The sequence below is a fragment of the Scyliorhinus torazame genome, chromosome 7 (genome assembly GCF_047496885.1).
Source record: "Scyliorhinus torazame isolate Kashiwa2021f chromosome 7, sScyTor2.1, whole genome shotgun sequence".
NCBI classification, from domain to species: Eukaryota; Metazoa; Chordata; class Chondrichthyes; order Carcharhiniformes; family Scyliorhinidae; genus Scyliorhinus; species Scyliorhinus torazame.
This window is the reverse complement of record NC_092713.1, coordinates 60901578-60928793: the sequence shown is the minus strand read 5'-3', so window position 1 is coordinate 60928793 and position 27216 is coordinate 60901578. Positions and strand designations below refer to the sequence as shown.

The 27216-nt window shown below is 49.1% G+C and overlaps 1 protein-coding gene across 2 annotated transcripts in view; it reads left to right on the top strand.

Annotated features, from left to right (window-relative positions):
- dmap1 (DNA methyltransferase 1 associated protein 1) overlaps nucleotides 1–27216 on the top strand; it is a 96476-nt gene that overhangs the window by 55760 nt on the left and 13500 nt on the right. For both annotated transcript variants that reach the window (XM_072510773.1, XM_072510774.1), the window contains exon 9: nucleotides 14730–14802. In XM_072510773.1, the coding sequence (XP_072366874.1) occupies nucleotides 14730–14802 (73 nt within the window). The remainder of the gene's footprint in view (nucleotides 1–14729; nucleotides 14803–27216) is intronic.

The window sequence follows — 27216 nt, the reverse complement described above, 5'->3', positions numbered from 1 at the left end:
GAAGGCTCTCACTGTCCACCCTATCTAACCTCCTGATCATTTTGTATGCCTCTATTAAGTCTCCTCTTAACCTTCTTCTCTCCAACGAAAACAACCTCAAGTCCATCAGCCTTTCCTCATAAGATTTTCCCTCCATACCAGGCAACATCCTGGTAAATCTCATCTGCACCCGCTCCAAAGCCTCTACGTCCTTCCTATAATGCGGTGACCAGAACTGTACGCAATACTCCAAATACGGCCGTACCAGAGTTTTGTACAGCTGCTGACTCCGGAACTCAATCCCTCTACCAATAAAGGCCAACACTCCATAGGCCTTCTTCACAACCCTATCAACCTGGGTGGCAACTTTCAGGGATCTATGTACATGGACACCTAGATCCCTCTGCTCATCCACACTTCCAAGAACTTTACCATGAGCCAAATATTCCGCATTCCTGTTATTCCTTCCAAAGTGAATCACCTCACACTTCTCTACACTAAACTCCAAAACAGCGCGGAAGATTTAAAAAGCGCGGGAGGAGAGAGCCGGGACAGCGAAAACAGCGCGAGAGGAGAGAGAGCCAGGACAGCGAAAACAGCACTGGAGGAGAGAGCCGGGAGATTTAAAAAGCGCGGGAGGAAAGAGAGCCGAGACAGTGCTGGGAGAGGTGAGTGCACAAAAGGTGTGGCAGGAGTGCCTTTAGTCATGGAGTGCTGATTGGAACAGAGTGCATCTGAGTTTAGGTGAGTGACTGAGTTTGGGTGAGTGGCGAGAGAGGGCTGTGTTTTTGTTGGTGTTCGGGTTTATCCTTGAGGTTCTATAAAAATTTTTAAATTATTATTTAAATTAATTAACTAATTGAATATGGCTGGACAGGTGATGTGCTGTTGCTGTATGATGATGGAACTGGTGGATCCCATTGGGATCGTCAGTGACCACATCTGCAGCAAGTGTTGGTTGCTCGAGGAACTTCGGCTCAGAATTGATGAGCTGGAGACCGAGCTGCACACACTGCGGCACATCAGGGAGGGGGAAAATTACCTGGACGCTTTGTTTCAGGAGGCAGTCACACCCAGTAGAATAAGTACTGATAATTCGGACAGTGGTCAGGGACAGAGTGGTGTGACTGCAAGGGAGGCAGGTAGGGGGATCCTGAGTTTAGGAGTTGAGGAACCTCAGCCCTTGACCTTGTCCAACAGGTATGAGGTACTTGCTCCCTGTGTGGATGAGGAAGAGGGCTGTAGGGAGGATGCGTTGACTGACCACTGCACCGTGGTAAAGGAAGCCATTCAAGAGGGGGGAGCAAAAAGACAAGTGGTAGTTGTAGGGGATTCTATAATTAAGGGGATTGATGGCATCCTTTGTAAGCCAGATCGAGAGTCCTGCATGGTATGTTGCCTGCCCGGTGCCAGGGTGAGGGACATCTCTGATCGGCTTGAAAGGATTTTGGAGAGGGAGGGGGAGGGGGAGGATCCAGTTGTTGTGGTCCACGTTGGGACTAACAACATAGGTATGACTAGGAAAGAGGACCTGTTTGGGGATTATCAAACACTAGGGACTAAATTAAAGAACAGGTCCTCCAGGGTTATAATCTCTGGATTACTACCCGAGCCACGTGCCAATTGGCATAAGGTTGAGAAAATTAGGGAAGTTAACACGTGGCTAAAGGAGTGGTGCGGGAAGGAGGGATTCCATTTCATGGGGCATTGGCATCAGTACTGGGGCAGGAGGGACCTGTACCGTTGAGACGGTCTTCACCTGAACCATTCTGGGACCAGTGTTCTAGCGAATAGGATAAATAGGTTGGTCACAAGGACTTTAAACTAGCAAGTTGGGGGGAAGGGAAGTGTAAAGCTATGGACAGTATAATGGTTAATGGAGATCAAGGCAGCAGGTTACGTGACAGGTTATTATATAGAGATATGGGTTCAAAGACGAGGAAAATTAGGAGAAAGGGTAAGAGGAAAAATAAATTGCGAAAAGTTACTGATCAAGGTGTTAGGATTCATAACAAAGACATAAAAAACAGCATAAGTGTACTTTACCTGAATGCTCGTAGTATACGAAATAAGGTAAATGAGTTGATAGCGCAAATCATCGTGAATGACTATGATTTAGTGGCCATTACTGAAACATGGTTCAAAGATGGTCACGACTAGGAGTTAAATATCCAAGGGTATCAGACTGTACGAAAGGATAGAATGGATGGTAAGGGCGGTGGTGTAGCTTTGTTGTTTAAGGATGGCATCCGGGCAATAGTAAGGGATGATATTGGTGCTATGGAGGACAAGGTTGAATCAATTTGGGTGGAAATCAGGAATAGTAAGGCGAAAAGGTCACTGATAGGAGTAGTCTATAGGCCACCAAATAGTAACAGGATGGTAGGGCAGGCAATAAGCAAAGAAATAACAGATGCATGTAGAAATGGTACAGCGGTTATCATGGGAGATTTTAATCTGCATATCGATTGGTTTAACCAGGTTGGTAAAGGCAGCCTTGAGGAGGAGTTTCTAGAATGTGCCCAGGATAATTTCCTGGAACAGTATGTAATGGAACCTACAAGGGAACAAGCGGTCCTCGGTCCTGTGTAATGAGGCAGGATTGATTAATGATCTCATATTTCGGTATCCTCTTGGAAGGAGCGACCACAATATGGTGAATTTAAAATACAGTTGGAGGATGACTAGGTAAAATCAAACACTAGTGTTTTGTGCTTAAACAAAGGCGATTACAATGGGATGAGAGAAGAATCAGCTAAGGTAGACTAGGAGCAAAGACTTCATGGTAAAGCAGTTGAGGAACAGTGGAGAACCTTCCGAGCGATCTTTCACAGTGTTCAGAAAAGGTTCATACCGACAAAAAAGAAAGACGGTAGAAAGGGGAAAAATCGACCGTGGATATCTAAGGAGGTGAGGGAGAGTATCAAATTGGAGGAAAAAACATACAAAGTGGCAAAAATTAGTGGGAGACTAGAGGACTGGGAAGTCTTTAGGGGACAACAGAAAGCTACTAAAAAAGCTATAAAGAAGAGTAAGGTTCTTCTTTACTTTCATAGTAAACTGGCTCAGAACATAAAAGCAGATAGTAAAAGCTTCTACAAATATATAAGACAAAAAAGAGTGGCTAAGGTAAATATTGGTCCTTTGGAAGATGAGAAGGGAGATTTAATAATAGGAGACGGGGAAATGGCTGAGGAGCTGAACAGGTTTTTTGGGTCAGTCTTCACAGTGGAAGACACAAATAACATGCCAGTGACTGATGGAAATAACGATTATGATAGGTGAGGACCTTGAGATGATTGTAATCACTAAGGAGGCAGTATTGGGCAAGCTAATGGGGCTAAAGGTAGACAAGTCTCCTGGCCCTGATGGGATGCATCCCAGAGTGTTAACAGAGATGGCTAGGGAAATTGTAAACGCACTAGTGATAATTTATCAAAATTCACTAGACTCTGGGGTGGTCCCAGAGGATTGGAAAGTAGCAAACGTGACACCACTGTTTAAAAAAGGAGGTCGGCAGAAAGCGGGTAATTATAGGCCGGTAAGCTTAACTTCGGTTGTAGGGAAAATGCTGGAATCTTATCATTTAAGGAGGAAATAGCGGGGCACCTGGAGGGAAATTGTCCCATTGGGCAGACTAGTGGGGTCCCTCAAGGATCAGGCCCGCAGTTGTTCACAATTTACATAGATGATTTGGAGTTGGGGACCAAGGGCAATGTGTCCAAGTTTGCAGACGACACTAAGATGAGTGGTAAAGCAAAAAGTGCAGAGGATACCGGAAGTCTGCAGAAGGATTTGGATAGGTTAGGTGAATGGGCTAGGGTCTGGCAGATGGAATTCAATGAGGCTATCTATTTTGGGAGGAATAACAGCAGAATGGATTATTATTTAAGAGGTAAGATGTTAAAACATGCTGCTGTGCAGAGGGACCTGGGTGTGCTGGTGCACGAGTCGCAAAAAGTTGGTGTGCAGGTGCAACAGGTGATTAAGAAGGCTAATCGAGTTTTGTCTTTCATTGCTAGAGGGATGGAGTTCAAGACCAGGGAGGTTATGCTGCAATTGTATAGGGTGTTGGTGAGGCCGCATCTGGAGTATTGTGTTCAGTTTTGGTCTCCTTACCTGAGAAAGGACATATTGGCACTGGAGGGAGTGCAGAGGAGATTCACTAGGTTGATCCCAGAGTTGAGGGGATTAGATTATGACGAGAGGTTGAGTAGACTGGGACTGTACTCATTGTAGTTTAGAAGGATGCGGGGGGATCTTATTGAAACATATAAAATTATGAAGGCAATTGATAGGATAGATGCGGGCAGGTTGTTACCACTGGTCGGGGAAAGCAGAACTAGGGGGCATAGCCTCAAAATAAGGGGAAGTAGATTTAGGACGGAGTGTAGGAGGAACTTCTTCACCCAAAGGGTTGTGAATCTCTGGAATTCCTTGCCCAGTGAAGCAGTTGAGGCTCCGTCTTTAAACGTTTTTAAGAAAAAGATAGATAGTTTTTTGAAGAATAAAGGGATTCGGGGATATGGTGTACGGGCCGGAGAGTGGAGCTGAGTCCACAAAGATCAGCCATGATCTCATTAAATGGCAGAGCAGGCTCGAGGGGCCAGATGGCCTACTCCTGTTCCTAGTCCTTATGTTCTTGTATTTTTAAATTCTAACCTTGGCAGTGTTGGGGCTAGGGGTAAGGAGGGAATATTGTTCAGATTCTTTACAGTTAAGTAGTCAGCATTTGACCATGGAGCACAGATGGTTACAATGCAACGCGCTAGTGTTTGATTCCCTTCTCTTTCCTAAAATAAACTGCCTTCTTACTGGCACCTTTAAAGTTTTACCTAACTGCTTGAAATATAATGGCATGGTGGAAGCAGTGATGTATATAAACTGTGATCAAAGGTTCAATTTGATGGTCATGTGTCAGAAAATCCAACTCCCAACCTCGTGCATCTGGGGGGGATGGGGGGTGTCCTATTTAAGCTAGGCTCCATGCCTCTGTAATGTGGGGGACTAATTTATTAAAGGTTGCATAGTATCAACAGTCAAAATGTATTTTAAGTTATGATTTATATCACCGACATAAAACTTGTATCTGAAAACTCACCCATGTCATTTTATTTGTCTTCAAGACTGATGAGCGTAGACTGGACTGTATACAAAATTTATTTAACCAAAATGAAGAGTGTATTACTCAAATACTTTTAATAATGCATTAGCTCTTGTAGGTTAACATGTTGCAATTTGTTTATTGGGGTGACTTTAAAGAAACGATCATCCAGTTGAAATATCAAATATTCTGTGGAATGTTTCTCAAAAGGACTCCTTAAATAACCAGTATTTATCCCGCCAAATTTGAAACCTCTTACTGGTTTTTAAAGTTCATTTTTCAGCTATCCAATTATGACCTTTTTGATTATTTAAGGGGATTTTTGATTTATTTATTTTTCTTGATGAACAATACTCAAACCAGCATATCCTAAACAATTGGAACATTGGTATATGAGGATCACATGTTTGCGTAAAAATTATCTTTGTTCACAACTAATGAGAATTATCGTGGAAGATTGATTATAGATAGAATCGATAGAACCTCTACAGCACTGAAGGAGGCCATTTGGCCTATTGAGTCTGCACCTCCCTCTGAAAGAGCACCCTATCTAGGCCCACACACCAGCCCTATCGCTGTAACCCCAACTAGCCACATCTTTGGACAGTGGTAGGAAATAGGAGCATCCAGAGGAAACCCACGCAGACACTGGGAGAACATGCAAGCTCCTCACAGACAGACACCCAAGGCCAGAATTTAACCCGGGTCCCTGACGCTTTCAGGCAGCAGGCATGCCGCCCTTTGAGTTTCCTAATCTAATGCTGGTATTACACATGCTGATCTTGAACTTGTTCTATCAAGTTCCTAAGAAATTATTGATGAATTAAAAGACCCTTGATTTAATTGTCAGATGAGCGCATTACCTGTGCAGAGGTGTTGCCCCATTTTTCTCCAAAAATATACATTAAACTTTGTAAAAGTATATTCCAAAGCATTGGCAGGAGTACAGTGGTTAGCACAGTTGCTTCACAGCTCCAGGGTCCCAGGTCCGACTCCCAGCTTGGGTCACTGTTTGTGCGGAGCCTGCACGTTCTCCCTGTGTCTGCGTGAGTTTCCTCCGGGCGCTCCAGTTTCCTCCCACAGTCCAAAGATGTACAGGTTAGGTGGATTGGCCATGATAAATTGCCCTTGGGTTAGGTGGGGTTACTGGGTTACGGGAATAGGGTGGAAGTGTGGGCTTAAGTGGGGTGCTCTTTCCAAGGGCCGGTGCAGACTTGATGGGCCGAATGGCCTCCTCCTTCACTAAATTCTATGATTTTAAAATGAAAATTTCAGAAAGCGCAAAGAATTGTACTTTTCTCAATGACATCTTTCCCTTCTGCACCAACTTTAGAGAAAGAAAATACAACTATAGCTCATGAGATTTAAAAGCCTTCAAGCATTTCTGACTTTAAAAAATGAGCAGTTACCTATCTCCCTTCGATCTTGGCAGACTTCGAAACCCTTCCCTTCTCAAAGCTTACCCCCATGGCAAGATGAATCACGTGGGCCATGTATTCAGGTAGAAATGTTGATTAGCTGTTCTTGAGATTCCAATTGTCCTTATCTTGGGAAAGTTAACAGACCATTTAAAACATTTCTGTTTAAAGCTTTACATTCTCAGCACCTTCCTGGGACTTTGGAAACTAGCAGGCGAACCATTGTAAACACAGATGTGCTGCTGCCAATGTATACTTCCTTCCATCTTTAATGTCATCCAATCTGTTAGGCAGACTTTCGAAAAGGTCTTGACCCCCTTTATTGTGGCCTAAACTAATGACGCAGTCCCAGAACATAGCAATCTTGTAAAATCTCATATTTGTAACCGTGTAAGTATAATAGAAACACACATAGAAAATAGAAGCAGGAGGAGACCATTCGGCTCGTCAAGCCTGCTCCTCCATTCATTATGATCATAGCTGATAAATCAATAAGTTCAATACCCTGATCCCACCTTCCCCTCCACATCCCTTGATTCTTTTAGGTCCCAGAGCTATATATAATTCCTTCTTGAAATTACACAATGTTTTGGCCTCACCTACTTTCTGTGGTGAAGTCCACAGATTCACCACTCTCTCTCGGTGAAGAAATTTCTCCTCACCTCAGTCCTAAAAGGGTTACCCCACTTCGTGTCTGTGCGGGTCTTACCCGCACAATCCAAAAAGATGTGGAAGATAGGTGGATTGCTTACACTAAATTGCCCCTTAATTGGGGAAAAGAAATTGGGTACTCTAAATTTAGTTTCTATGAGATCCCGTCTTAATCTTTTAAACTACAATGAATAAAATCTTAACCAAGTTAGTCTCTCCTCATTTGCCATCCCATGAAGCAGCCTGGAAAGATTCGCTGCACTCCCTCCATAGCAAGAACATCCTCCGAGAAGGGCACCAGAACTGCTCAGACTACTCCAGGTGTGGCCTTACCAATGCCCTATACAATTGCAGTAAAACATCCTTCTCTATACTCAAATCCTCTCGCTTTGGAGGTCAACATACCATTTGCCTTTAATGCCTGCTGTACCTGCAAGCTTACTTGATGTACCAGGACACAAATGTCTGACTGAGTATCCATCTCTCTCAATTTACACCCATTCAAATAATAATCTGCCTTCCTATTTTTGCCAAAAAAAGCAGATAACTTCACATTTATCCACATTATACTGCATCTGCCATACATGTGCCCACTCATAACCTGTCCAAATCCTGCTGAAGCATCTCTGCTGCATCCTCATAGCTCACCCTCTCACCCAACTTTGTATCATCTGCAAATTTGGAGGTAATACATTTAGTTCCCTCATCCAAATCACTAATTTATTATGTGCCAACAGTTGGGGTCCTGGCACAGATCCCTGTGGTACCCCACTAGTCACTGCCTTCCAATCAGAAAAAGAACCTTTTATTCCAACTTTGTGCTTCCTGTCTGCTACCCAGCTTTCTATCCATCTCAATGCTGGCTGTGGAATCTTAAAAACTGGAGAAAAATCATTACCTTAAGTTGAATGCGAATCTGAAACAGGATTTCTTAGAAATGTAAATGAATAGTGACAGTGATATTTTTTAACGTATAATATATAAAATGAATCGCGAGTAAAATGTTGTGCAGTTTTAGTGACCATGGTAAATCAGGCACTGCTTTGAAAATCAAAGGCATTTATGTCGCTGCTTTAGATTACTTTTTAATGTGTATCTGTTTTTCGTTTCTTTTTGAGACATTTCAGTTCCAAGGCAATGACAAATTCTGTGTGTTGCCTAACCCAGCAGTTTTTCAGTTATATTGAAGAAGCAAAAGAACTCGATGAAATTTATTTTAAACTTTGTTGCACCAAAGCTTTATTCTTTGACGCAAGTCAATTAGATTTTAATCGTAGCTGGTAAATGCTATGACAAAGGACATGCTTACTATTCAGCTCAGTAATAATGCTGGAAGAAGGTTGTCTTCCCTGTCTGTATTGTAGCTAAAACTTAGTTGTAACTGTATAATTCATAGAGCCTTATAACATTTCAAAACTTGTCTTGTGTAATTAACATGGTAACTATGCATTCTTATTATATCCTGTTATTTAATAATTAAAAAAAACAAACATTTTATTCTCCACATTTTCAACATTTTTATCAAATAAACAAAAGAAAAGCAAAAATGATAAGTCTCCCAAAAATGCCAACCCTCTCAATATACAATCCAATACATCCACTCATGCATTCCAGGTAAAAGTTAACAAGACAGTAAAACAATAAACCCAACACCCCCAATTGCAACCAGTTCCTGAACGTGCATAATAGACAGTCCCCATTAATTGTAGAATCCCTCAGCTCAAATTTAACCTTCTCCAAGGGTCAAAAATTCAAGTAGGTTCCCCCGCCAAGCCGAGGCACAGGGTGGAGAAGCTGACCTCCACCCCAACAGGACCCGCCTCTGGGCAATCACCGAGGTGAAGGCTAAAATATCTGCCCCCGCACCCGCCTGCAGCTCGGGCCGGTCTGACACCCTGAAAATGGCCTCTAAGGAACTCTGTTCCAAGTCTACATGTAGTACCCCTGAGTTGATGCTAAAGACCTCCTTCCAATACCTCCCCAGCTTAGGACAGGACCGAGACCTATGTTCATGGGCTGCGGGGACACTCACACACCGCTCAGACTTCCTCCACTCACTCGAAGAGTCAGCTCACCCTTGCCCTCGAGAGGTGCGCCCTCCATACGACTTTCAGCTGTATTAGCCCCAACCTCGTGCATGAGGTTGAGGTTTTCACTCTTCACCACACACCACAAACCTTCTTCCATTATCTCCCCTAACTCTTCCCATTTGGCTTTAATCTCGTCCATGGACACCCCGTCCTTCTTCAGAATCTTCCCATAAATCGGCAACACCACCCCCTTCTCCAATCCCCCTGCTGTCAATACATTTTCCAACAATGACCGGGCGCGAGTTATCTGGAAGCTCGGAACCTCCTTCCTTGCAAATCTCTGAGCTGCAGGTACCAAAACCCTTCCCCTTGCCCAGTCCATACTTCTGCCCCAACTCTTCCAACCTCGCAAAATGTCTCGCCAGGAACAAGTCTTTTAATACCCTGATTCCCCTCTCCCATCACCGAAACCTCACATCTAGCCTCCCCGGCTCAAACCTGTGATTTCCCCCTGATCGGCATCTCCCCTGACCCAGCCCCCAACTTAAAATGCTGCCTCGACTGCCTCCAAATCTTCAGTGTTGCCACCACCACCGGACCCCCAGAGTATTGCCTGGGGCCATCGGAAGCGCGCCGTTACCAGTGAACTTTGACCCCCTACACAAACCACCTTCCATCCTAACCCACCAGAACTCCGTGTTTGCTGCTCAATAATAGTATAGTAAATTCAGGAGGCCTAACCCCCTGCCTGCCACCCTCTCTGCAGGACTACCTTCCTGGCCCTGGCTACCCCCCCCCCCCCCCCCCCCCCCCCCCCCCACACACACACACACACGCTCACGCACACGCAATCACCACCGCCAGATAAACAAGGTGACCAATTTGTCCACTTCCTTGAAGAATGTCTTCGTTAAAGTGACCGACAGGTACTGAAACAAAAACAAAAATTGCGGCAACACATTGATTTTAATCACCTGCACCTAGCCTGCCAATGACAGAGGGAGGTTATCCCACCTTGCCAAGTCAGCTTTCACCCTCCCCACCAAGCTAGTAAACGTGTACCTACGGAGCCGTCCCCCAGTCCTGCGCCACCTGCACTCCAAGTACCTGAAGTGGGTTGCTGCCCTGCGAAATAGCAGCCCACCCTCACCGTTCTTTTCCCTTCCACAGTCCCAACCTCAAAGCTATGGCCAATGGCTCTATCGCTAATGCAAATAGCAGGGGGGGACAGAGGAAACCCCTGTGCTACCCTGGTGCAGAGCAAACTAACTCAAGCTCATATTATTTGTGCAGACATTCGCCATTGGGTCCCTATATAATAGCCGTACCCATTCTGTAAATTCCGGCCCAATCCCGACTCTCTCTAGGACCGCCATCAAGGCCCGCCATCAAGTACCCCCACTCTACCTGATCGAACGCCTTTTCCCATCTTGCGCCACCACCACCTCCGTCATGATTACATTTACTAATCTGATATTCGACAAAAGCTAGCTTCCTTCACCAACCCTGTATGGTCCTCCCCTATCACCTTCGGGAGGCATCCCTCCAACCTAGCCACCAGTAACTTCACCAGTACCTTGGCGTCTATATTCAGTAACGATATGGGCCTTAGCGACCCACACCCCGTCGGGTCGTTTCCTTTCTTTAACAGCAGGAAGATTGAAACCTGTCCCAAAGTTTGCGGTGGCACCCCCTTCCCTATCGTCTCCTCAAACATCCCCACCATCAGCGGCACCAATTTGTCTTTGAACTTCTTGTAATACTCCATTGGGAACCCATCTGGCCCTGCCGACTGCCCCGAATGCATCTTCCCAATTGCCTCCTTTCTCTCTTGTTCCCCCACCGACTCCTCCAATCCAGCCCTATCTTCCTCCTCCAGCCTTGGATACTCCAACCCGTCCAGGTGCTCCCTCGTTCCTCTCCCGGTGGTTCCAGCCCAGACAGCTTTTCATAAAACTCCTCAAAAACGCTATTAGTCTGCTCTGGAGACGCCACCAATTTCCCCGTCCTATCCCGCATCTGGACTATCTCCACTACTGCAGCCTTCTCCCCATATTCATAAACCGCTCTTCTTGCCCGCCTCAATTGGTGCACCGCCTTCCCTGTAGACAACCGGTCAAAACTAGCCTGGAGCTTCTTCCTTCTGTCCAGAAGGGCCGGATCTGCATCCCCTGCATACCTCCCGTCTACCTCCAACATCTCGTCTACCAGCTTTTGACACTCCTCTTTATCCATCCTGGCCTTAAATGATATTGCTTCCCCCCTCACTACCACCTTCAGGGCCTCCCATACCACTGCCTGTGATACTTTCCCAGTACAGTTAAATCTGACGTACTCCTCAATCACTTTCCCAATCTTCTCTCAAGTTTTGTCCCCCAACAACCCCGCATCCATTCTCCACCCTGGCCGCTTGAGCTACTCCTATCCAGGACCACATCCATCCAATGCGCGCATGGTCTGAAATCGCTATCGCCCTGCCCACTGGGATTAGGGGATCAGAGCACTCTGATCCCCTAATCCCAGCCAACAATGCCTTCCCTACCAGGAGAAAGTCTATGCTCGAATATACTTTGTGAACCGGGGAGAAGAACGCTTCCTCCCTCGGTGCAAGAACCTCCAGGGGTCTACCCCTCCCATCTCCCTCATAAGCCCAGCCAGCACCTTCACCTCCCTCGGCTAGGCAAGTGAGCGTGGCTGGGACCTGTCCATCCTCTGCTCTTGCACCATATTCCAATCCCCTCCCGCTATTAGCTCGGGTCCAAGTCCGGAAGGCCCATAGTACCTGCCTCACAAATCCCACATCATCCCAGTTCGGGCCATACATACTCACCAGTGCTACCAACCTCCCCTCCAATGCCCCTGTTACTATTATGTATCTACCTCCCTGATCCACCACCTCCATCTGGAACCTCACCCCCCTAACCCAACCCCCCCACCCGAGCCCTACTGTGTCAAACCCTGAACAAAATACTTGGCTCACCCAGCCCTTCCTGAGTCCTGAGCCTCACCTGGTCCTTCACCTTCAGGTGGGTTACTTGTAACATGGCAACATCGGCCTTTAAACTTTTTAGGTAAGCAAACACCCTTGATCTCTGCACTGCCCCCTCCCACAAGCTCCTCACGTTCCACATTATTTTTCTGATCGGGAGGGGTCTCACAACCTATCCACCATCCTCATAACTCCGGGCCCTGCCCACTGGACCTGGCCTGTCCCGTCCCTTTGTTGCCATCGAACCCCCCCCCCCCCCCACTTCCTCTCGAAAACATCTCAGCCAGTATCAATCCGTCCCCCTGCTTTTCACACCACCCAGGCCCTCCAAAAAAAGTTTGAACAGGCCTCGATGACTGCGGCGCCTCCCCCCACCACACTCCCGTTCATTAGACAATTTAAGCTTGTTAGTGTGGAGGCCCCCGCCATGCCCAGTCCCAAAAACAAAGATATTCCCTTCAAACAAACCCATTGCAAACACACACACCTCAGAAAACCGCCATTGCAAACAATCCCAACTTCTATCCTACCCAAACAGACAACTTTGCACCCTTTAATCACTAATAACAACATGAAATAGTACTATATAGAATCCTCTACCCTCCTACCCTCCTACCCTCGGTCCAAGACCAAACCTCAGTCCCATTTCTCATTTCTGCCCAAGTACTTCTTTCTTCACAATGCCTCCATCGTCTCGAACTAAGTCTTTTCAGTTGTAGGTCACTCTCCAATTCGCTGGATGCACCAGGCTAAATCGCATGCCACTGTGGTACAGTGCCACCGTCACTCTAGCGAAGACGCCCGCCTCCTCGCCAGCTCCACAGTTAAGCCCTGGTATATGCGTATTCCAGCTCCAGCCCACTGCACCTCCTGCTTCTGCTTCGCTCAATTCAGGACCTTCTCCTTCATGTGGTACCTGTGAAAGCAAATTATTACTGCCCTTGGCCGCTCATTCGCCTTCGGTTTAAACCTCAACGACCGATGAGCCCGATCCAGTTCATACCAGGAGGGATCCTCCATGTCCCCCAGCAGCTCCGCCAACATCTTGGCAAAGTACTCAGTCGGCCTCGGGGGCCCTCCACCCCTTCGGGCAGATGCACCATTCTTAAGTTCTGTCGCCTGGATATATTTTCCAGGTCCTCCACTTTCGCTCTCAGACTTTTCTTGGCCTCCACCACCCTCTGCAGCTCCTCACCCATCGAGGTGAGCTGATTGCTGTGTTGCAACAAGGCCTCCTCCACCCCCTTCAGCTTTTCTCCCTGCTCCCGCACCTTGGCCGATGTCTTTGACACCGCTGCCTTCACCGGGGCAATCGTCGCCTCCACCAATGCCTTCATTGCCGACATAATTTCCTTCCTGATCACCTCCATGTCCTGTTGCCGGACTGACCCTCTTCCCGGTGGCCTTCTTCTGAGTTTTAGACATCACCCTCCTTCCTTGTGTCTTCCTGCACCTGTTCATTTAAAAATGACCCCTGAGTCCGGGCAGTAAGTTCCAAAAAATCGAGCCTCAAGCAGAAGCTGCCCAAAGTGTGGCTTCCTCCTACATGCCGCCACTGGAAGTCTCCCTGTTACTTAATTCTTAATACAAGTGACATTCTGATTAATGCATTTAGTTTGTCGTTTGGATGCCTATTGTGCACAATCACAAAACCAAATTTGGATTAAAATACGGAAATTTCTGATATTTCATCTTCTAATTTGCATCCTCGTGATATTTTCATACTTGTGTGAGAATTTTAAATGAGGAGGGAAGTGTAAGGGCTTGTGGACGTTTGTGGGGGGAATTCTGATGGTTGGGGTCTAAATAATTAAAGGTACAGCTGACAATGGTAGGACAAAAGAGGATGGGATTTACAAGAGGCTAGAGTTGGGAATGGAAAATTCTTGGCAAAGTGGGGGGTGTGGTGGTTGTAAAGCTGGAAGTAGGTAAAAGTGATGTTATGAAGGAATTTAAACATGAATTTTAAATTTAGATATTTTGAGACAGGAGCCAATGTAAATCAGCATGAACTTCGGTATTGTATGAACAGGACTGTGTGAGGGCTAAGATACGAGCAAGATGGGATAGTCGTGCTGGGTTGCAACAGGAGGGGGTGGTCGGGTTGGGTAAGGTGGGGGGAGTTTTGGGTCAGGTCGGGGGGAGGGAGGGGCTGGCTGCGTGGGTGGTGGGGGTCCCCGGCAGAGTTCATGTTTATGCAGGGTGTCCCATGTGAGTCTGGGTCTGTGTTTTTTAAATAGTCTGGAGTTAGTTTTTCCCCTTCTCTTTCAGAGTAGCTGTCAGGGTAAAACTAGCGAAACCATCCGTAGTTAGCAATTTAAATTGCCTCTGCCAGATGGTTACCAGCGCAGCGCAATTGTCCAGAGGAAGTTGGTGCTTCTGGGCAATTGCTGGATAAACCCCAACGTGGGAAATTCCTAAAGGGATTCCCAGTGCATCATTGGGTACCCCCTAAATGCAACACTGGGAAACCTGGAAGTTATGGACCATTATTTCAGCAAGCTAGTTTTAATGAACCTGTTGTTGAAATATTAATTTCTCTTGTTTTCTGTGTTTAGATGAAACTGCCTAGCTCAGTTGGACAGAAAAAAATCAAAGCCATTGAACAGATGCTGACCGAATTAGGAGTTGGTAAGCAAAGAAATGGATATCTTGATTATTTTATTGATTGCTTTTTTGTTATAAATGTATGTGCAGTTTGATCACACTCGCTATGAATTTTGAACAAAATATTACCAATGAAATTCTGTCAGTGACTAATGTATAGGAAAGGAACGCTCATACAAATTAATGCAGTTGGGAGATATTTGCCAAAAATAAGAAATCGGGATGTTATGTTCAACACTTTTGAAGCTTAGTTTTTTTGACATCAAAAAGGGACTGGGTAATATATTAGATGGTAAGCAAGTTATCTTTTTACACCTGGAATCTGGGTTAAATATAGTCGGGTTTGATTGGATTTTGGGTTCTGTGTAAAAGCAACACAGGTGATGTCAATTCAGTATCATGTGGCCATGGGTTTAACAGCACCAAACTGGATAGTCTTGACAATTCAATCGGTCATAAAGATGTAAACAATAGAGAAATAGGCACTTAATAAAGTTGCAGATTTTGTAAAATGAGGATGTTCTCGCTATGTTAGGATGTAACTGAACGAAATGGCTTGCATTATATATAGTTTTTAATGTTTTTATCTGTGGCTTTTTCTTTTTTATACAAAACAAAGATGAACGTAAACGTACACAAAAACGATATACATCAGTTACAATTCCCATTTCTTTGCAAGATGTGGTGGTGCCAGCGTTGGACTGGGATGGGCACAGTAAGAAGTCTTACAACACCAGATTAAATTCCAACAGGTTTATTTGGAATCACTAGCTTTCGGAGCATAGCTCCTTCATCAGGTGAGTGAAGAGATAGGTTACACAAACACAGCATATAAAGACAAAGCCAATGGTGCAAGATGATACTTTGAATGCGAGTCTTTGCAGGTAATTAAGTCGTTTCAGTTCCAGACGGTGCGACTGGAGAGAGGAATAATCACAGGTTAAAGAGATGTGAATTGTCTCAAGACAGGACAGTTTGTAGGATTTTGCAAGCCCAGGCCAGATGGTGAGGGATTAAATGTAGTGAGACATGAATCCAAGGTCACGGTTGAGGCCATACTCATGCATGTGGAACTTGGCTATCAGTTGTGATCTGTAGTCATTTCGGGATCTTGTCTGATTTCTTGCATCTTTGTAGAAACTTGTCAGTGTCTATATGCGCAATCTTCTTGGAGATCCTCTCCACTTTGAGCCGGCAGTTTGTGGTGTCGTCGGTAGCCATCATGTGGGTATACGGCCTCAACCAGGATCTTGGATTCATGCCTCACTACATTTAACCCCCCCACCATCTGGGCTTGCAAAATCCTACCAACTGCCCCGCTTGAGACAATTCACATCTCTTTAACCTGTGATTATCCCTCTCTCCAGTCGCACCATTGGTCCTGTAAAGACTTAATTACCTGCAAAGACTCTCATTCAAAGTATCATCTCGCAACATTGGCTTCCCCTATAAAAGCTGTGTTTATGTAACCTACCTCTTCACTCACCTGATGAAGGAGCTACGCTCCGAAAGCTAGTGATTCCAAATAAACCTGTAGGACTTTAATCTGGTGTTGTAAGACTTCTTTCTTTACAAGTGCCTAGCTTTGACTTGGCCTCCTAATCCCAATTCCACATTCCACCTTTCTTCCAGATCCCCCTCTCCTTCTTGCTATCTGGCATGTCTTCTTTGTTTGTTGGATCTTCCAACTTGGACCTGTTCGGGTAGCGTATGCTGCTTCGCGTTAGGTTGCTTGTGTGGGGTTTGGTTGGGTTCTGTGCCTCTTTCCGCCTCCCCACCCTTTCAGTTGTGTTTGTGGACCCCCCCTAACTTATTGGCCGCTGGCTACAAACAGGTCTTGGGGCAGTTTTGTGGAAGCCCTCTTCCAACTCTGGGATGGTGAATTTGATTTTCTCCATTTGGAGAAATTCTGATCGTCGGACACCCAGTCCACAGCTTTGGTTGGTGCTGTGGATCGCCAGCCGAGCAGGATTATTCAGCGGGTGATTAGGGAGGCAAAGGCTAGGGCGTCTGCCCTCCTCCCCATAGAGTTCTAGCTGTTCTGATACCCCGAAGACTGCCACTTTCGGGCATGGCTCCACCCTCCTTCTCATCGCCTTGAAGAAGGTTGACCGGAACCCGTTAAGTCTAGAACATGTGGGCCGGGCCTCCTTGGCACCGTTCACATTTGTCCTCCACCTCCGGGAAGAACCTGCTTATTTGGGCTTTGGTTAAGTCTGCTCTATGTACCACTTTGAGCTGCATTAGGCTTATCCTTACACAAGTGGAGGTGGAGTTGACCCTGTGCAGTGCTTCGCTCCAGAGTCCCCACCTAATTTCAAACCCTTGGTCTTCCTCCCATATTCCTCTTGTTCTGTCCAGTGGAGAGTATTCCTTTCCCAGTAATCTCCCATACATATCTCCGCAGTTTTCTTCCCTATGTTGTTCGCGTCCAATAGGTTCCCAAATAACGATTGTTGCGGCACCATGGGTATGTCCTCCTTTCCCTACGTAAGAAGTTTTTAATTTGCGTGTATCTTAATTTGTTCCATCGGTCAGTTGAAACTTCTGTCAGTTCCTCTAGCGTTGTCAATCTGTTCTCTGTGTATAAGTCCCTAACTATCAGTGTCCCCCATCCTGTCTTCACCTTTTGAAGGTGGCATCCATTTGGTTGGTGCGAACCTGTGGTTGTTACCGATGGGGACTTTGATGGACATTCCGGTTAGACTGAAGTGCTGTCTTAGTTGATTCCAGAGTCAGACTGTGGCTATCATCACTGGGCTCGTTGAGTGTCTCACCTGTGGGGATGGGAGCGCTGCCGTGGCCAGGCCCTGGAAGGGATATCCCCGTGTAGGAGCTCTCCTCCATTCTCACCCATTCAGTCTCCGGTTCCTCTATCCATGATTTTATTCTTTCCACTGTTGCTGCCCAGTGGTAATATTGCAGGTCTGGGAGGACTAGGCCCCCATGCTTCTCATTCTTTGCTGGAGTTTTTCGGGATCCTTAGTTTCTTTCCTCCTCCTTCGTTCCCGTCCCCTACCTCACACACATGCGTGCTCACACAAATGCCATCATCCCATGATCAATTTTTCCACTGAGCTGGAAGAGGCCTTGGGGATGTAGATCAGTATGGATCTGAACAGGAAGAGGAACTTGGCAGTACGTTCATCTTGATCGTCTGCACCCTCCCCGCCAGGGAGAGTGGGAGTGTGTCCCACCTCTGCAGGTCTTTTTAACTCAGTCCATCAAGCTGGTCAGGCCCCACTTTTGGATCTGTGTTCAGTCATGGGCAATTTGGATCCCAGGTAGCAGAATTTGTTTTTGGCCTGTTTAAATGGCAATCCCTCCAGCTCTTCCCCTCTCCCTTGTGGGTCCACCAGGAAGATCTATTGCTCAAGTTGAGTTTGTAACCCGAGAAGTCTTCAAACTCCTTAAAGAGCGCTATGATTCCCTCCATGCTGCTTTGTGGGTCCGTGACATAGAGGAGCAGGTCATCTGCATAGAATGATAATCTGTGCTCTCTGTCGCCTCTCCGGATCCCCTTCCAATTCTTTGCTGCTCTGAGCCCGATTGTTTGTGGTTCGATTGCTGGGGCAAACAGCAGAGGGATCAGTGGGCAGCCCTGTCTTGTGCCTCTGTGCAGCTGGAAGTACTTCGAACTGATGGTGTTTGTCTGTACACTCCATGGGAGCGCTGTACAGGAGTTTCACCAGGCGGTGAACCCAGTTCCAAGTCCGAACCGTTCCAGTACCTCTGAGGTACTTCCATTCGACGCTGTCGAAGGCCTTTTCTGCATTCATGGAGATGATCACCTCCTCTGGTGTTCGCTCCCCAGATGGGGTCATTATCACATTTAGCAGGTGCCTGAAGTTCGACGTGAGATGTCTACCCTTAACAAAGCTTGTCTTTAAAAATATATATTTATTCAAATTTTTCAACAAATTTTCAACAAACCCCCCCCCCCCCCCCCACCAATAAAAAGAAAGAAACAAGAACACAACACTCAGAAATTATACATTGGATTTCCCCCATATACAATAACCCCCCATATAACATTTAAAAACACAAATAGGGAAAAAAAAAACACCTTCACCCAAACGCCACCCCAAAAGACCCCCGCCCTTGGGCTGCTGCTACTGCTGACCTCCTCCTAACGCTCCGCGAGATAGTCTAGGAACTGTTGCCACTGCCTGAGGAACCCTTGCACAGACCCTCGCAAGGCAAACTTTATCCTCTCCAGCTTGATGAACCCTGCCATGTTATTGATCCAAGCTTCCACACTAGGGAGCTTCGCATCTTTCCATAGTAGCAAAATCCTCCGCCGGGTTACCAGGAACGCAAAGGCCAGAATACCGGCCTCTTTCGCCTCCTGCACTCCTGGCTCGTCCGATACCCCAAATAATGCCAGTCCCCAACTCGGCTTGACCCGGGCATTCACCACCTTGGACATTGTCCTCGCAAAACCTCTCCAAAACCCATCCAGCGCCGGGCACGACCAGAATATATGGACGTGATTTGCCTGGCTCCCCGAGCACCTCCCACATCTGTCCTCCACCCCAAAGAACCTACTTGACCTCGCCCCTGTCATATGCGCTCTGTGAGTAACTTTGAACTGTGAGGCTGAGCCTGGCGCAAGAGGAGGAAGAATTAACCCTACTCAGGGCATCAGCCCACAGACCCTCATCTATCTCCTCCCCAAGCTCCTCCTCCCACTTGCCCTTTAACTCATCCACTGAGGCCTCCTCCTCTTCCTTCAGCTCCTGGTAGATCACCGAAACCTTGCCTTCTCCAACCCATACACCCGAAATCACCCTGTCCTGAATCCCACGTGCCGGAAGCAGCAGGAATTCCCTCACCTGCCACTTCACAAACGTCCTCACTTGCATGTACCTGAAGGCGTTTCCCGAGGGGAGCCCAAATTTCTCCTCCAGCGCCCCTAGGCTCGCAAACGTCCCATCGATGAACAGGTCCCCCATTCTTCTAATCCCTGCCCGATGCCAGCTCCGAAACCCCCCATCCATCCTTCCCGGGACGAACCAATGATTCTCCCGAATTGGGGACCAAACCGAGGCTCCCACCTCGCCCCTGTGTCGCCACCACTGCCCCCAGATCTTCAGGGTCGCCGCCACCACCGGACTCGTGGTGTACCTTGTCGGCGAGAGCAGCAGCGGTGCCGTCACCAGCGCTCTCGGGCTCGTGCCCACACAGGACGCCAACTCTAGCCTCTTCCACGCCGCCCCCTCTCCCTCCATTACCCACTTACGGATCATCGCCGCATTAGCTGCCCAATAATAGCCACACAAATTAGGCAGCACCAGCCCCCCTCTGTCCCTGCTACGCTCCAGAAACACTCTTCACCCTCGGGGTCTTATTCGCCCACACAAATCCCATGATGCTCCTGCTTACCCATTTGAAAAAGGCCTTGGGGATCATAATGGGAAGGCACTGGAACACAAAGAGAAACCTCGGGAGGACCGTCATTTTGACCGACTGCACCCTACCTGCGAGTGAGAGTGGCAGCATATCCCATCTTTTAAAACCCTCCTCCATCTGTTCCACCAACCGCGTCAAATTGAGCTTGTGCAGGGCCCCCCAACTCCTAGCTACTTGGATCCCTAGGTACCGAAAGCTCCTTTCCGCCCTTTTCAGCGGTAGCTCGTAGATCCCCCTTCCCTGGTCCCCTGAATGCACCACAAAGAGCTCACTCTTCCCTACGTTGAGTTTATACCCCGAAAAGTCCCCAAACTCCCTAAGGATCCGCATGACCTCCGCCATCCCCTCCACTGGATCCGCCACATACAACAACAGGTCGTCAGCATACAACGGCACCCGGTGTTCCTCTTCTCCACCCCCCCCCCCCCTCCCCCCACCCCCCCGAACCAATCCCCTCCATTTCCTGGACTCCCTCAGTGCCATGGCCAGTGGCTCAATTGCCAGCGCAAACAACAAGGGGGATAAGGGGCACCCCTGCCTCGTCCCTCGGTACAGCCGAAAGTACTCCGACCTCCGCCGGTTCGTAGCCACACTCACCACTGGGGCTTACCCAACTGATGAACCCCTCCCCGAACCCAAACCTCTGCAACACTTCCCAGAGATACTCCCACTCCACCTGATCAAAGGCCTTCTCCGCTTCCCCCTCCACCGAGGGCATCATAATCACATTGAGGAGCCTCCGCACATTTGTATTTAGCTGCCTACCCTTCACAAATCCCGTCTGGTCCTCGTGAATCACCCCCGGGACACAGTCCTCAATTCTCGTAGCCAGCACCTTCACCAGCAACTTAGCGTCAACATTGAGGAGCAAATAGTCTGGCCTCTTGCACAGCACAGGCAACAGCGGAGTGAAATCTCCCGTAACATCCTGAAACTTGGGTCGGGGCGAGTGAGAGGGTGGGGGGCCGGTCAGATCATGGATTCGGAAATGGGGAAGAGGAGGAAGGTGGAGGGGGGGGGGCGAGTCTGGAGGGGAGCTGGTATCCTTAACTTCCTCTGATTGTCCCGTTCTATCAAAAAAAAACATTGAGGAGCAAGATCGGTCTATACGACCCACATTGCAATGGATCCTTGTCCCGCTTCAAGATCAAAGAAATCAGCGCCCTGGACATTGTCGGGGGCAAGGTCCCCCCCTCCGTCGCCTTATTAAAAGTCCTCACTAGCAACGGGCTCAGCAGGTCCACGTATTTCCTGTCGAATTCAACCGGGAACCCATCCGGCCCCGGGGCCTTCCCCACCTGCATGTTCCCCAATCCTTTAACCAGCTCCTCCAGCCCAATCGGTGCCTCCAAACCAGCCACCTCCTCCTCCTCCACCCTCGGGAACCTCAGCTGATCTAAGAATCAACGCATCCCCTCCTCCCCCGCTGGGGGCTCAGACCTGTACAGATCCCCATAGAAGTCCCTAAATACCTTGTTTATTCTCACCCCACTCCGCACCGTATTCCCCCCTCTATCCTTAACTCCACCAATCTCCCTCGCTGCCTCCCTCTTACGAAGCTGATGTGCCAGCATCCGACTCGCCTTCTCCCCATACTCATATCGCCCCCTGCGCTTTCCTCCACTGTGCCTCTGCTTTCCCCGTGGTCAACAGGTCGAATTCCGTCTGGAGGATCCGTCGCTCCCTAAGTAGCCCCACCTCGGGGGCCTCTGCATACCTCCTGTCCACCCTTAAAATCTCCCCCACCAACCTCTCCCTCTCCCTCCCCTCTCTTCTCCCTGTGGGCCCTGCTGGAGATTAGCTCTCCCCTGACCACTGCCTTCAACGCCTCCCAGACTACCCCCACCTGCACCTCCCTGTTGTCGTTGGTCTCCAAATATCTTTCAATACACCCCAGCACCCGCCCGCACACCCCCTCATAGATTATCATAGAATTTACATTGCAGAAGGAGGCCATTCGGCCCGTCGAGTCTGCACCGGCTCTTGGAAAGAGCACCCTACCCAAGGTCAACACCTCCACCCCATCCCCATAACCCAGTAACCCCATCCAACACTAAGAGCAATTTTGGACACTAAGGGCAATTTAGCATGGCCAATCCACCTAACCTGCACATCTTTGGATTGTGGGAGGAAACCGGACCACCCAGAGGAAGCCCACGCGCACACGGGGAGGATGTGCAGACTCCTCACAGTCAGTGACCCAAGCCGGAATCGAACCTGGGACCCTGGAGCTGTGAAGCAATTGTGCTATCCACAATGCTACCGTGCTGCCCCTCATCCGCCAACAGTCCTACATCAAGGCGCCACAGTGGGCGCTGGTCCCTCTCCTCCCCCAACTCCAGCTCCACCCAATGCGGGGCGTGGTCCGAGATGGCTATGGCCGAATATTCCGTTCCCTCCACTTTCGGGATTAGCGCCCTACTCAAAATGAAAAAATATATCCGGGAGTAAGCTCTATGGACGTGGGAAAAGAAGGAAAATTCCCTGGCCAGCGGCCTGACAAACCTCCATGGGTCCACTCTCCCCATCTGGTCCATAAACCCCCTGAGCACCTTGGCCGCAGCCAGCCTCTTACCCGTCCTGGACCTCGAACGGTCCAGTGCTGGGTCCAGCACCGTGTTGAAGTGTCCCCCCCCCCCCATTATCAAGCTTCCTACCTCCAGATCCGGAATCCGACCCATCATGCGTTCCATAACTCCGGCATCATCCCAATTCGGGGCATATACGTTCACCAGTACCACCCGCACCCCCTGCAACCTACCACTCGCCATCACACATCGACCTCCATTGTCCACTACAATATTCAGTGCCTTGAACGACACCCGCCTCCCCACCAGTATTGCAACCCCTCTGTTCTTCGCATTCAGCCCTGAATGAAAGGTCTGCCCTACCCATCCCTTTCTCAGCCTAACCTGATCTGCCACCTTCAGATGTGTCTCCTGGAGCATAACCACGTCTGCCTTCAGTCCCTTTAAGTGCGCGAACACCCGGTCCCTCTTGACCGGCCCGTTCAGGCCCCTCACATTCCAAGTTATCAGCCGGATCGGGGGCTACTCGCCCCGCCGCCGACTAGCCCATCTCCTTTTCTAGGCCAGCCACATGCCCTCGCCTCCCGCACCCTCCAGTCCCCCAGGCGGCGGACCCCCGCTCCGACTACTTCTCCTACTTCCAGCTCCCCTTTAGCCAATGCAGCAGCAACCCAGTTCTCTTTCCCCTCCCCCCCCCCCCCCCCCCCCCCAACTAGATCCTCATCTAGCCATTTTGCTCGCCCCATGACACTCCCGTAAGTCAGCTGACTCCTGCTGACCCCGGCCTATCCCGCCATTCCATCGACCCCCGCCCCCCCCCCTCAGTGTGAGAATCCCCCCACCACTTGGCAATCAGTGTGCGCTCCTCTCCAGCACCGCCCTCCCCCCCCCCCCCCCCCCCCTGGCCCCGCCCCCATCCTTCCCGAACTCGGGAAAAAGCTCGCGCTTTCCTGAGCCGTCCCCGCCCCCTCTGGCGCAGCTCCTTTTTGCTGCCTTACCCCAACTCCCCATCCCCGGGCCTCCACCCCCACTCTTCCTCCGTGGGGCCCTGCCCCTCCAACACCGCACCCACACTCTCCCACAGCCCCCTCATCAAATCCATTCACCCATCCCCACCCAGCACTCAAACAAAAAGAACATTTCCCAAACGCAGTAAACACCCCCCCCCCCCCAAACTCTCAATTTGAGTCCAATTTTTCAGTCTGTATAAAGTTCCATGCCTCATCAGGCGTTTCAAAATAGTGGTGCTGATCCTGGAACGTGACCCACAATCGCGCTGGCTGCAGCATACCGAACTTCACCCCCTTCCGATGGAGCACCGCCTTAGCCCGGTTGAAACCAGCCCTCTTCTTAGCCACCTCCGCACTCCATCCCTGGTAAATTCGGATCTCCGTGTTCTCCCACCTGCTGCTCCGCTCTTTTGTGGCCCATCTCAGGACACGCTCTCTGTCCATAAAGCGATGGAACATCACCACTACAGCCCTTGGCGGCTCGTTGGCTTTGGGTCTCCTTGCCAGGACCCGATGAGCCTCATCCAGCTCCAGGGGCCTCGGGAAAGCTCCCGTGCCCATCAGCGAATTGAGCATCGTGCTCATATATGCCCCGGCATCGGGCCCCTCCACTCCTTCAGGGAGACCCAGAATCCGAAGATTCTTCCTCCTTGACCTATTCTCCAGGTCCTCGAATTTTTCCGCCCACCTCTTGTGCAGCGCCTCCACCTTCACCGCCAGGCCCAAGATCTCGTCCTCGTTCTCTGAGGCTTTTTGCCGCACCTCCCGGATCGCTGCCCCTTGGGCCTTCTGGGTCTCCACAAGCTTCTCAATCTCAGCCTTCAGTGGTGCCAGCATTTCTGTCCTCAGCTCCTCAAAGCAGCGTTTAAGAAACTCCTGCTGCTACAGCGACCACGCTGCTTGGTCTCCACCCGCCGCCATCTTGCTTTTCCTCCCTCGCACTTTTCGCTGCACCAGGATCATTTCTTTAACTGCTCCACTCCTGGTCCAATCCATATAATGTCGGGGGAACCTTGCTGTCACCTTCCCACACTGGAAGCCGTCGAACAATTTCCGTTGGGGCCCCTCTGAAGAGCCCAAAAGTCCGTTCCTGGCGGGAGCTGCCGAACGTGCGACCTACCTAGGCATAGCTGCAACCGAAAGTCCCTCGTCTGGTCTTCTGCCACCACCTCTGGTACGCAGTTCTCCAGTCGCCTAGCTAGGATTTTGGCCAGTATTTTAACGTCTACATTGCAGCAAAATGGGTCTGTAGATCCGCATTCTGTTGGGTCTTTGTCCTTTTTGGGTATCAGCGAGATTGAGGCTTGTGCTAGCGTAGGCTGTAGGGTGCCCCTTGCCAGCGAGACAGTGAACATATCTTGCAGGTGTGGGGCCAGTGCCGTCGTGAATATTTTGTAGGTCCGCCAGGAATCCGTCTGGTCCTGGCGCCTTCCCCGCCTGCATGGAGTTGATGCTCTCCATGATTTCACCCAGTTCTAATGTTGTTTCAGCCCCTGTTTCCTATCCTCCCCCACAGCTGGCATGTCCAGTCCATCGAGAAACTGCTTTATCCTCAAGTCCCCTTTGGGGGGCTTGGTGGTATACAGCCTCTGGTAGAAGCCCTTTAATGCGTCGTTGACATTTTCCAGCTGCGCTATTAGTTTGCCCCTGCCATCTCTAATCTGTGCTATTTCCCTCATGGCTGTCTGCTTTCTCAGCTGGTGAGCCAGCAGGCAGCTGGCCTAGTCTCTGTGTTTGTACAGGGTCCCCCATGCCTGGTGGAGTTGGTGCACTGATTTCCTCGTGGAGAGCAGGTCGAAGTCCATTTGTAGCTTCTTCCTCTTTGCCAGGAGCTCTATGGTCGGAGCCTTGAATATTTCCAATTTACCTCCAGTATGGAGTCGACTAGCTGTTACCTAGCCATTCCCTCTTTCCTGTCTCTTTGTGCTTTGTAAGCTATAATTTCACCCTTGATCACCGCCTTCAGGGCCTCCCAGAACGTGGAGAATGAGACCTACCCGTTCCAGTTGTTAGTTATATACTTGTCTATGGCCTGTGACATTTTCTCGCAGAAAGCCTTGTCGGCCAGGAGGGCCCTGTCCAACCTCCATGGCAGACATTGGGCATGGCCCATCTCCAACCTCACGTCCAGGTATTGTGGAGCATGGTCGGAGATTACAATCATGGAGTATTCGCCCTTAATATCCCTGGAAGCACTACAAAGAAGTCAATCCCTGTGTATACGTTGCGTACCTGGGAGAAGAAGGAGAACTCCTTCTCCTCTGGGTGGGTGAACCGCCCCCATCTGCTCCAAGAATATGCCAAGTTCTTTTGCCATATTAGAATTCCCCCCAGTTTTGGGGTTTGACCAGTCTGTCCGTGGGTCCTCGACCCCGTTAAAGCCCCCTCCCATGATAAGTCGGTGTGTGTCTATGTCGGGAATTTCTGCCATGTCGTCCCAGTTGGGCGGGTGCACGATGCCCAGGACTACTGATGCCTGTGCAGGACACCCCTGACCATGATGTGCTGCCCTTGGGTCCATAACTGTTCTCGTTGCAATAAATATTGTCCTCTTATTTAACAGTATAGCTACCTCCGTAGGTCTATCCCACCCAGCCCTTCCTTACCCGTTGAACTTTGCCCCAATGTCCTGATATATCCTGATCTGATGCTTTTCCCACTTGCAGGTCCTTGTTTCCCTGGCCCAGTGCAGGATTCTTTCCTGGTCCTGGTACCGGTGCATCTTGGTGATTATCACCCTCGGCTGCTCTCTGGCCTTGGGTTTCGACCCGAGCGACCGGTGGGTTCTGTCTATTTCTAGCAGGCTGGGGAAGCTGTCCCTTCCCACCAGGCTTCCCAGCATCTGGGCCACATAGACCTTGGGATCCCTGCCTTTGATCCCTTCAAGCAGCCCCACTATCCTTAAGATCTGGCACCGTGACCAGTTCTTTTAGTCCTCTATTTTCCCCTTCAAACTTTCCTGAGTCACGACCAACATTGCTACTTCCCTCTCCGGGCGGCAATCCAGTCGCTCTGATCTGTTGAGGCTTTTTCTAGCTCTTTGATTATGTTCCCCTGAACCTTCAGTCGTATCTCTGCCTTGTCCAGGGCCACCTGCATGGTTGCCAGGGCCTCCGCAACCGCCACCTTGACTGCAGCTTGAATATTGGTCTTAATCTCTTCCCTGTGCTCCCTTAGTTCCCTGGAGAGGAATTTCCTCCATCTGCCCTCCGGTAAGGGGAAACCCCGTGTGCAGTTTACTGGTTTTCCTCATTCTGCTGTGGCCAGCACTTTGTCGCCTCGTGTGTCTGCCATCTCGACTGCTTGTTCTCCTGGTTTCTTTTGCTTTTTGCCTCTTTACGGCCCCTGGAGTTACTGTTGCTTGCCATCTTCTCTTGTGCTGTTGTTAGAAATGATGAGGGGATACTTTTTTCCCAGTTTAGGCTGGCTATTTTGGGTAAAAGAGCCTAATTTTGGGTTCTTGGGAGGAGAGCCACCTGATGTGCGAC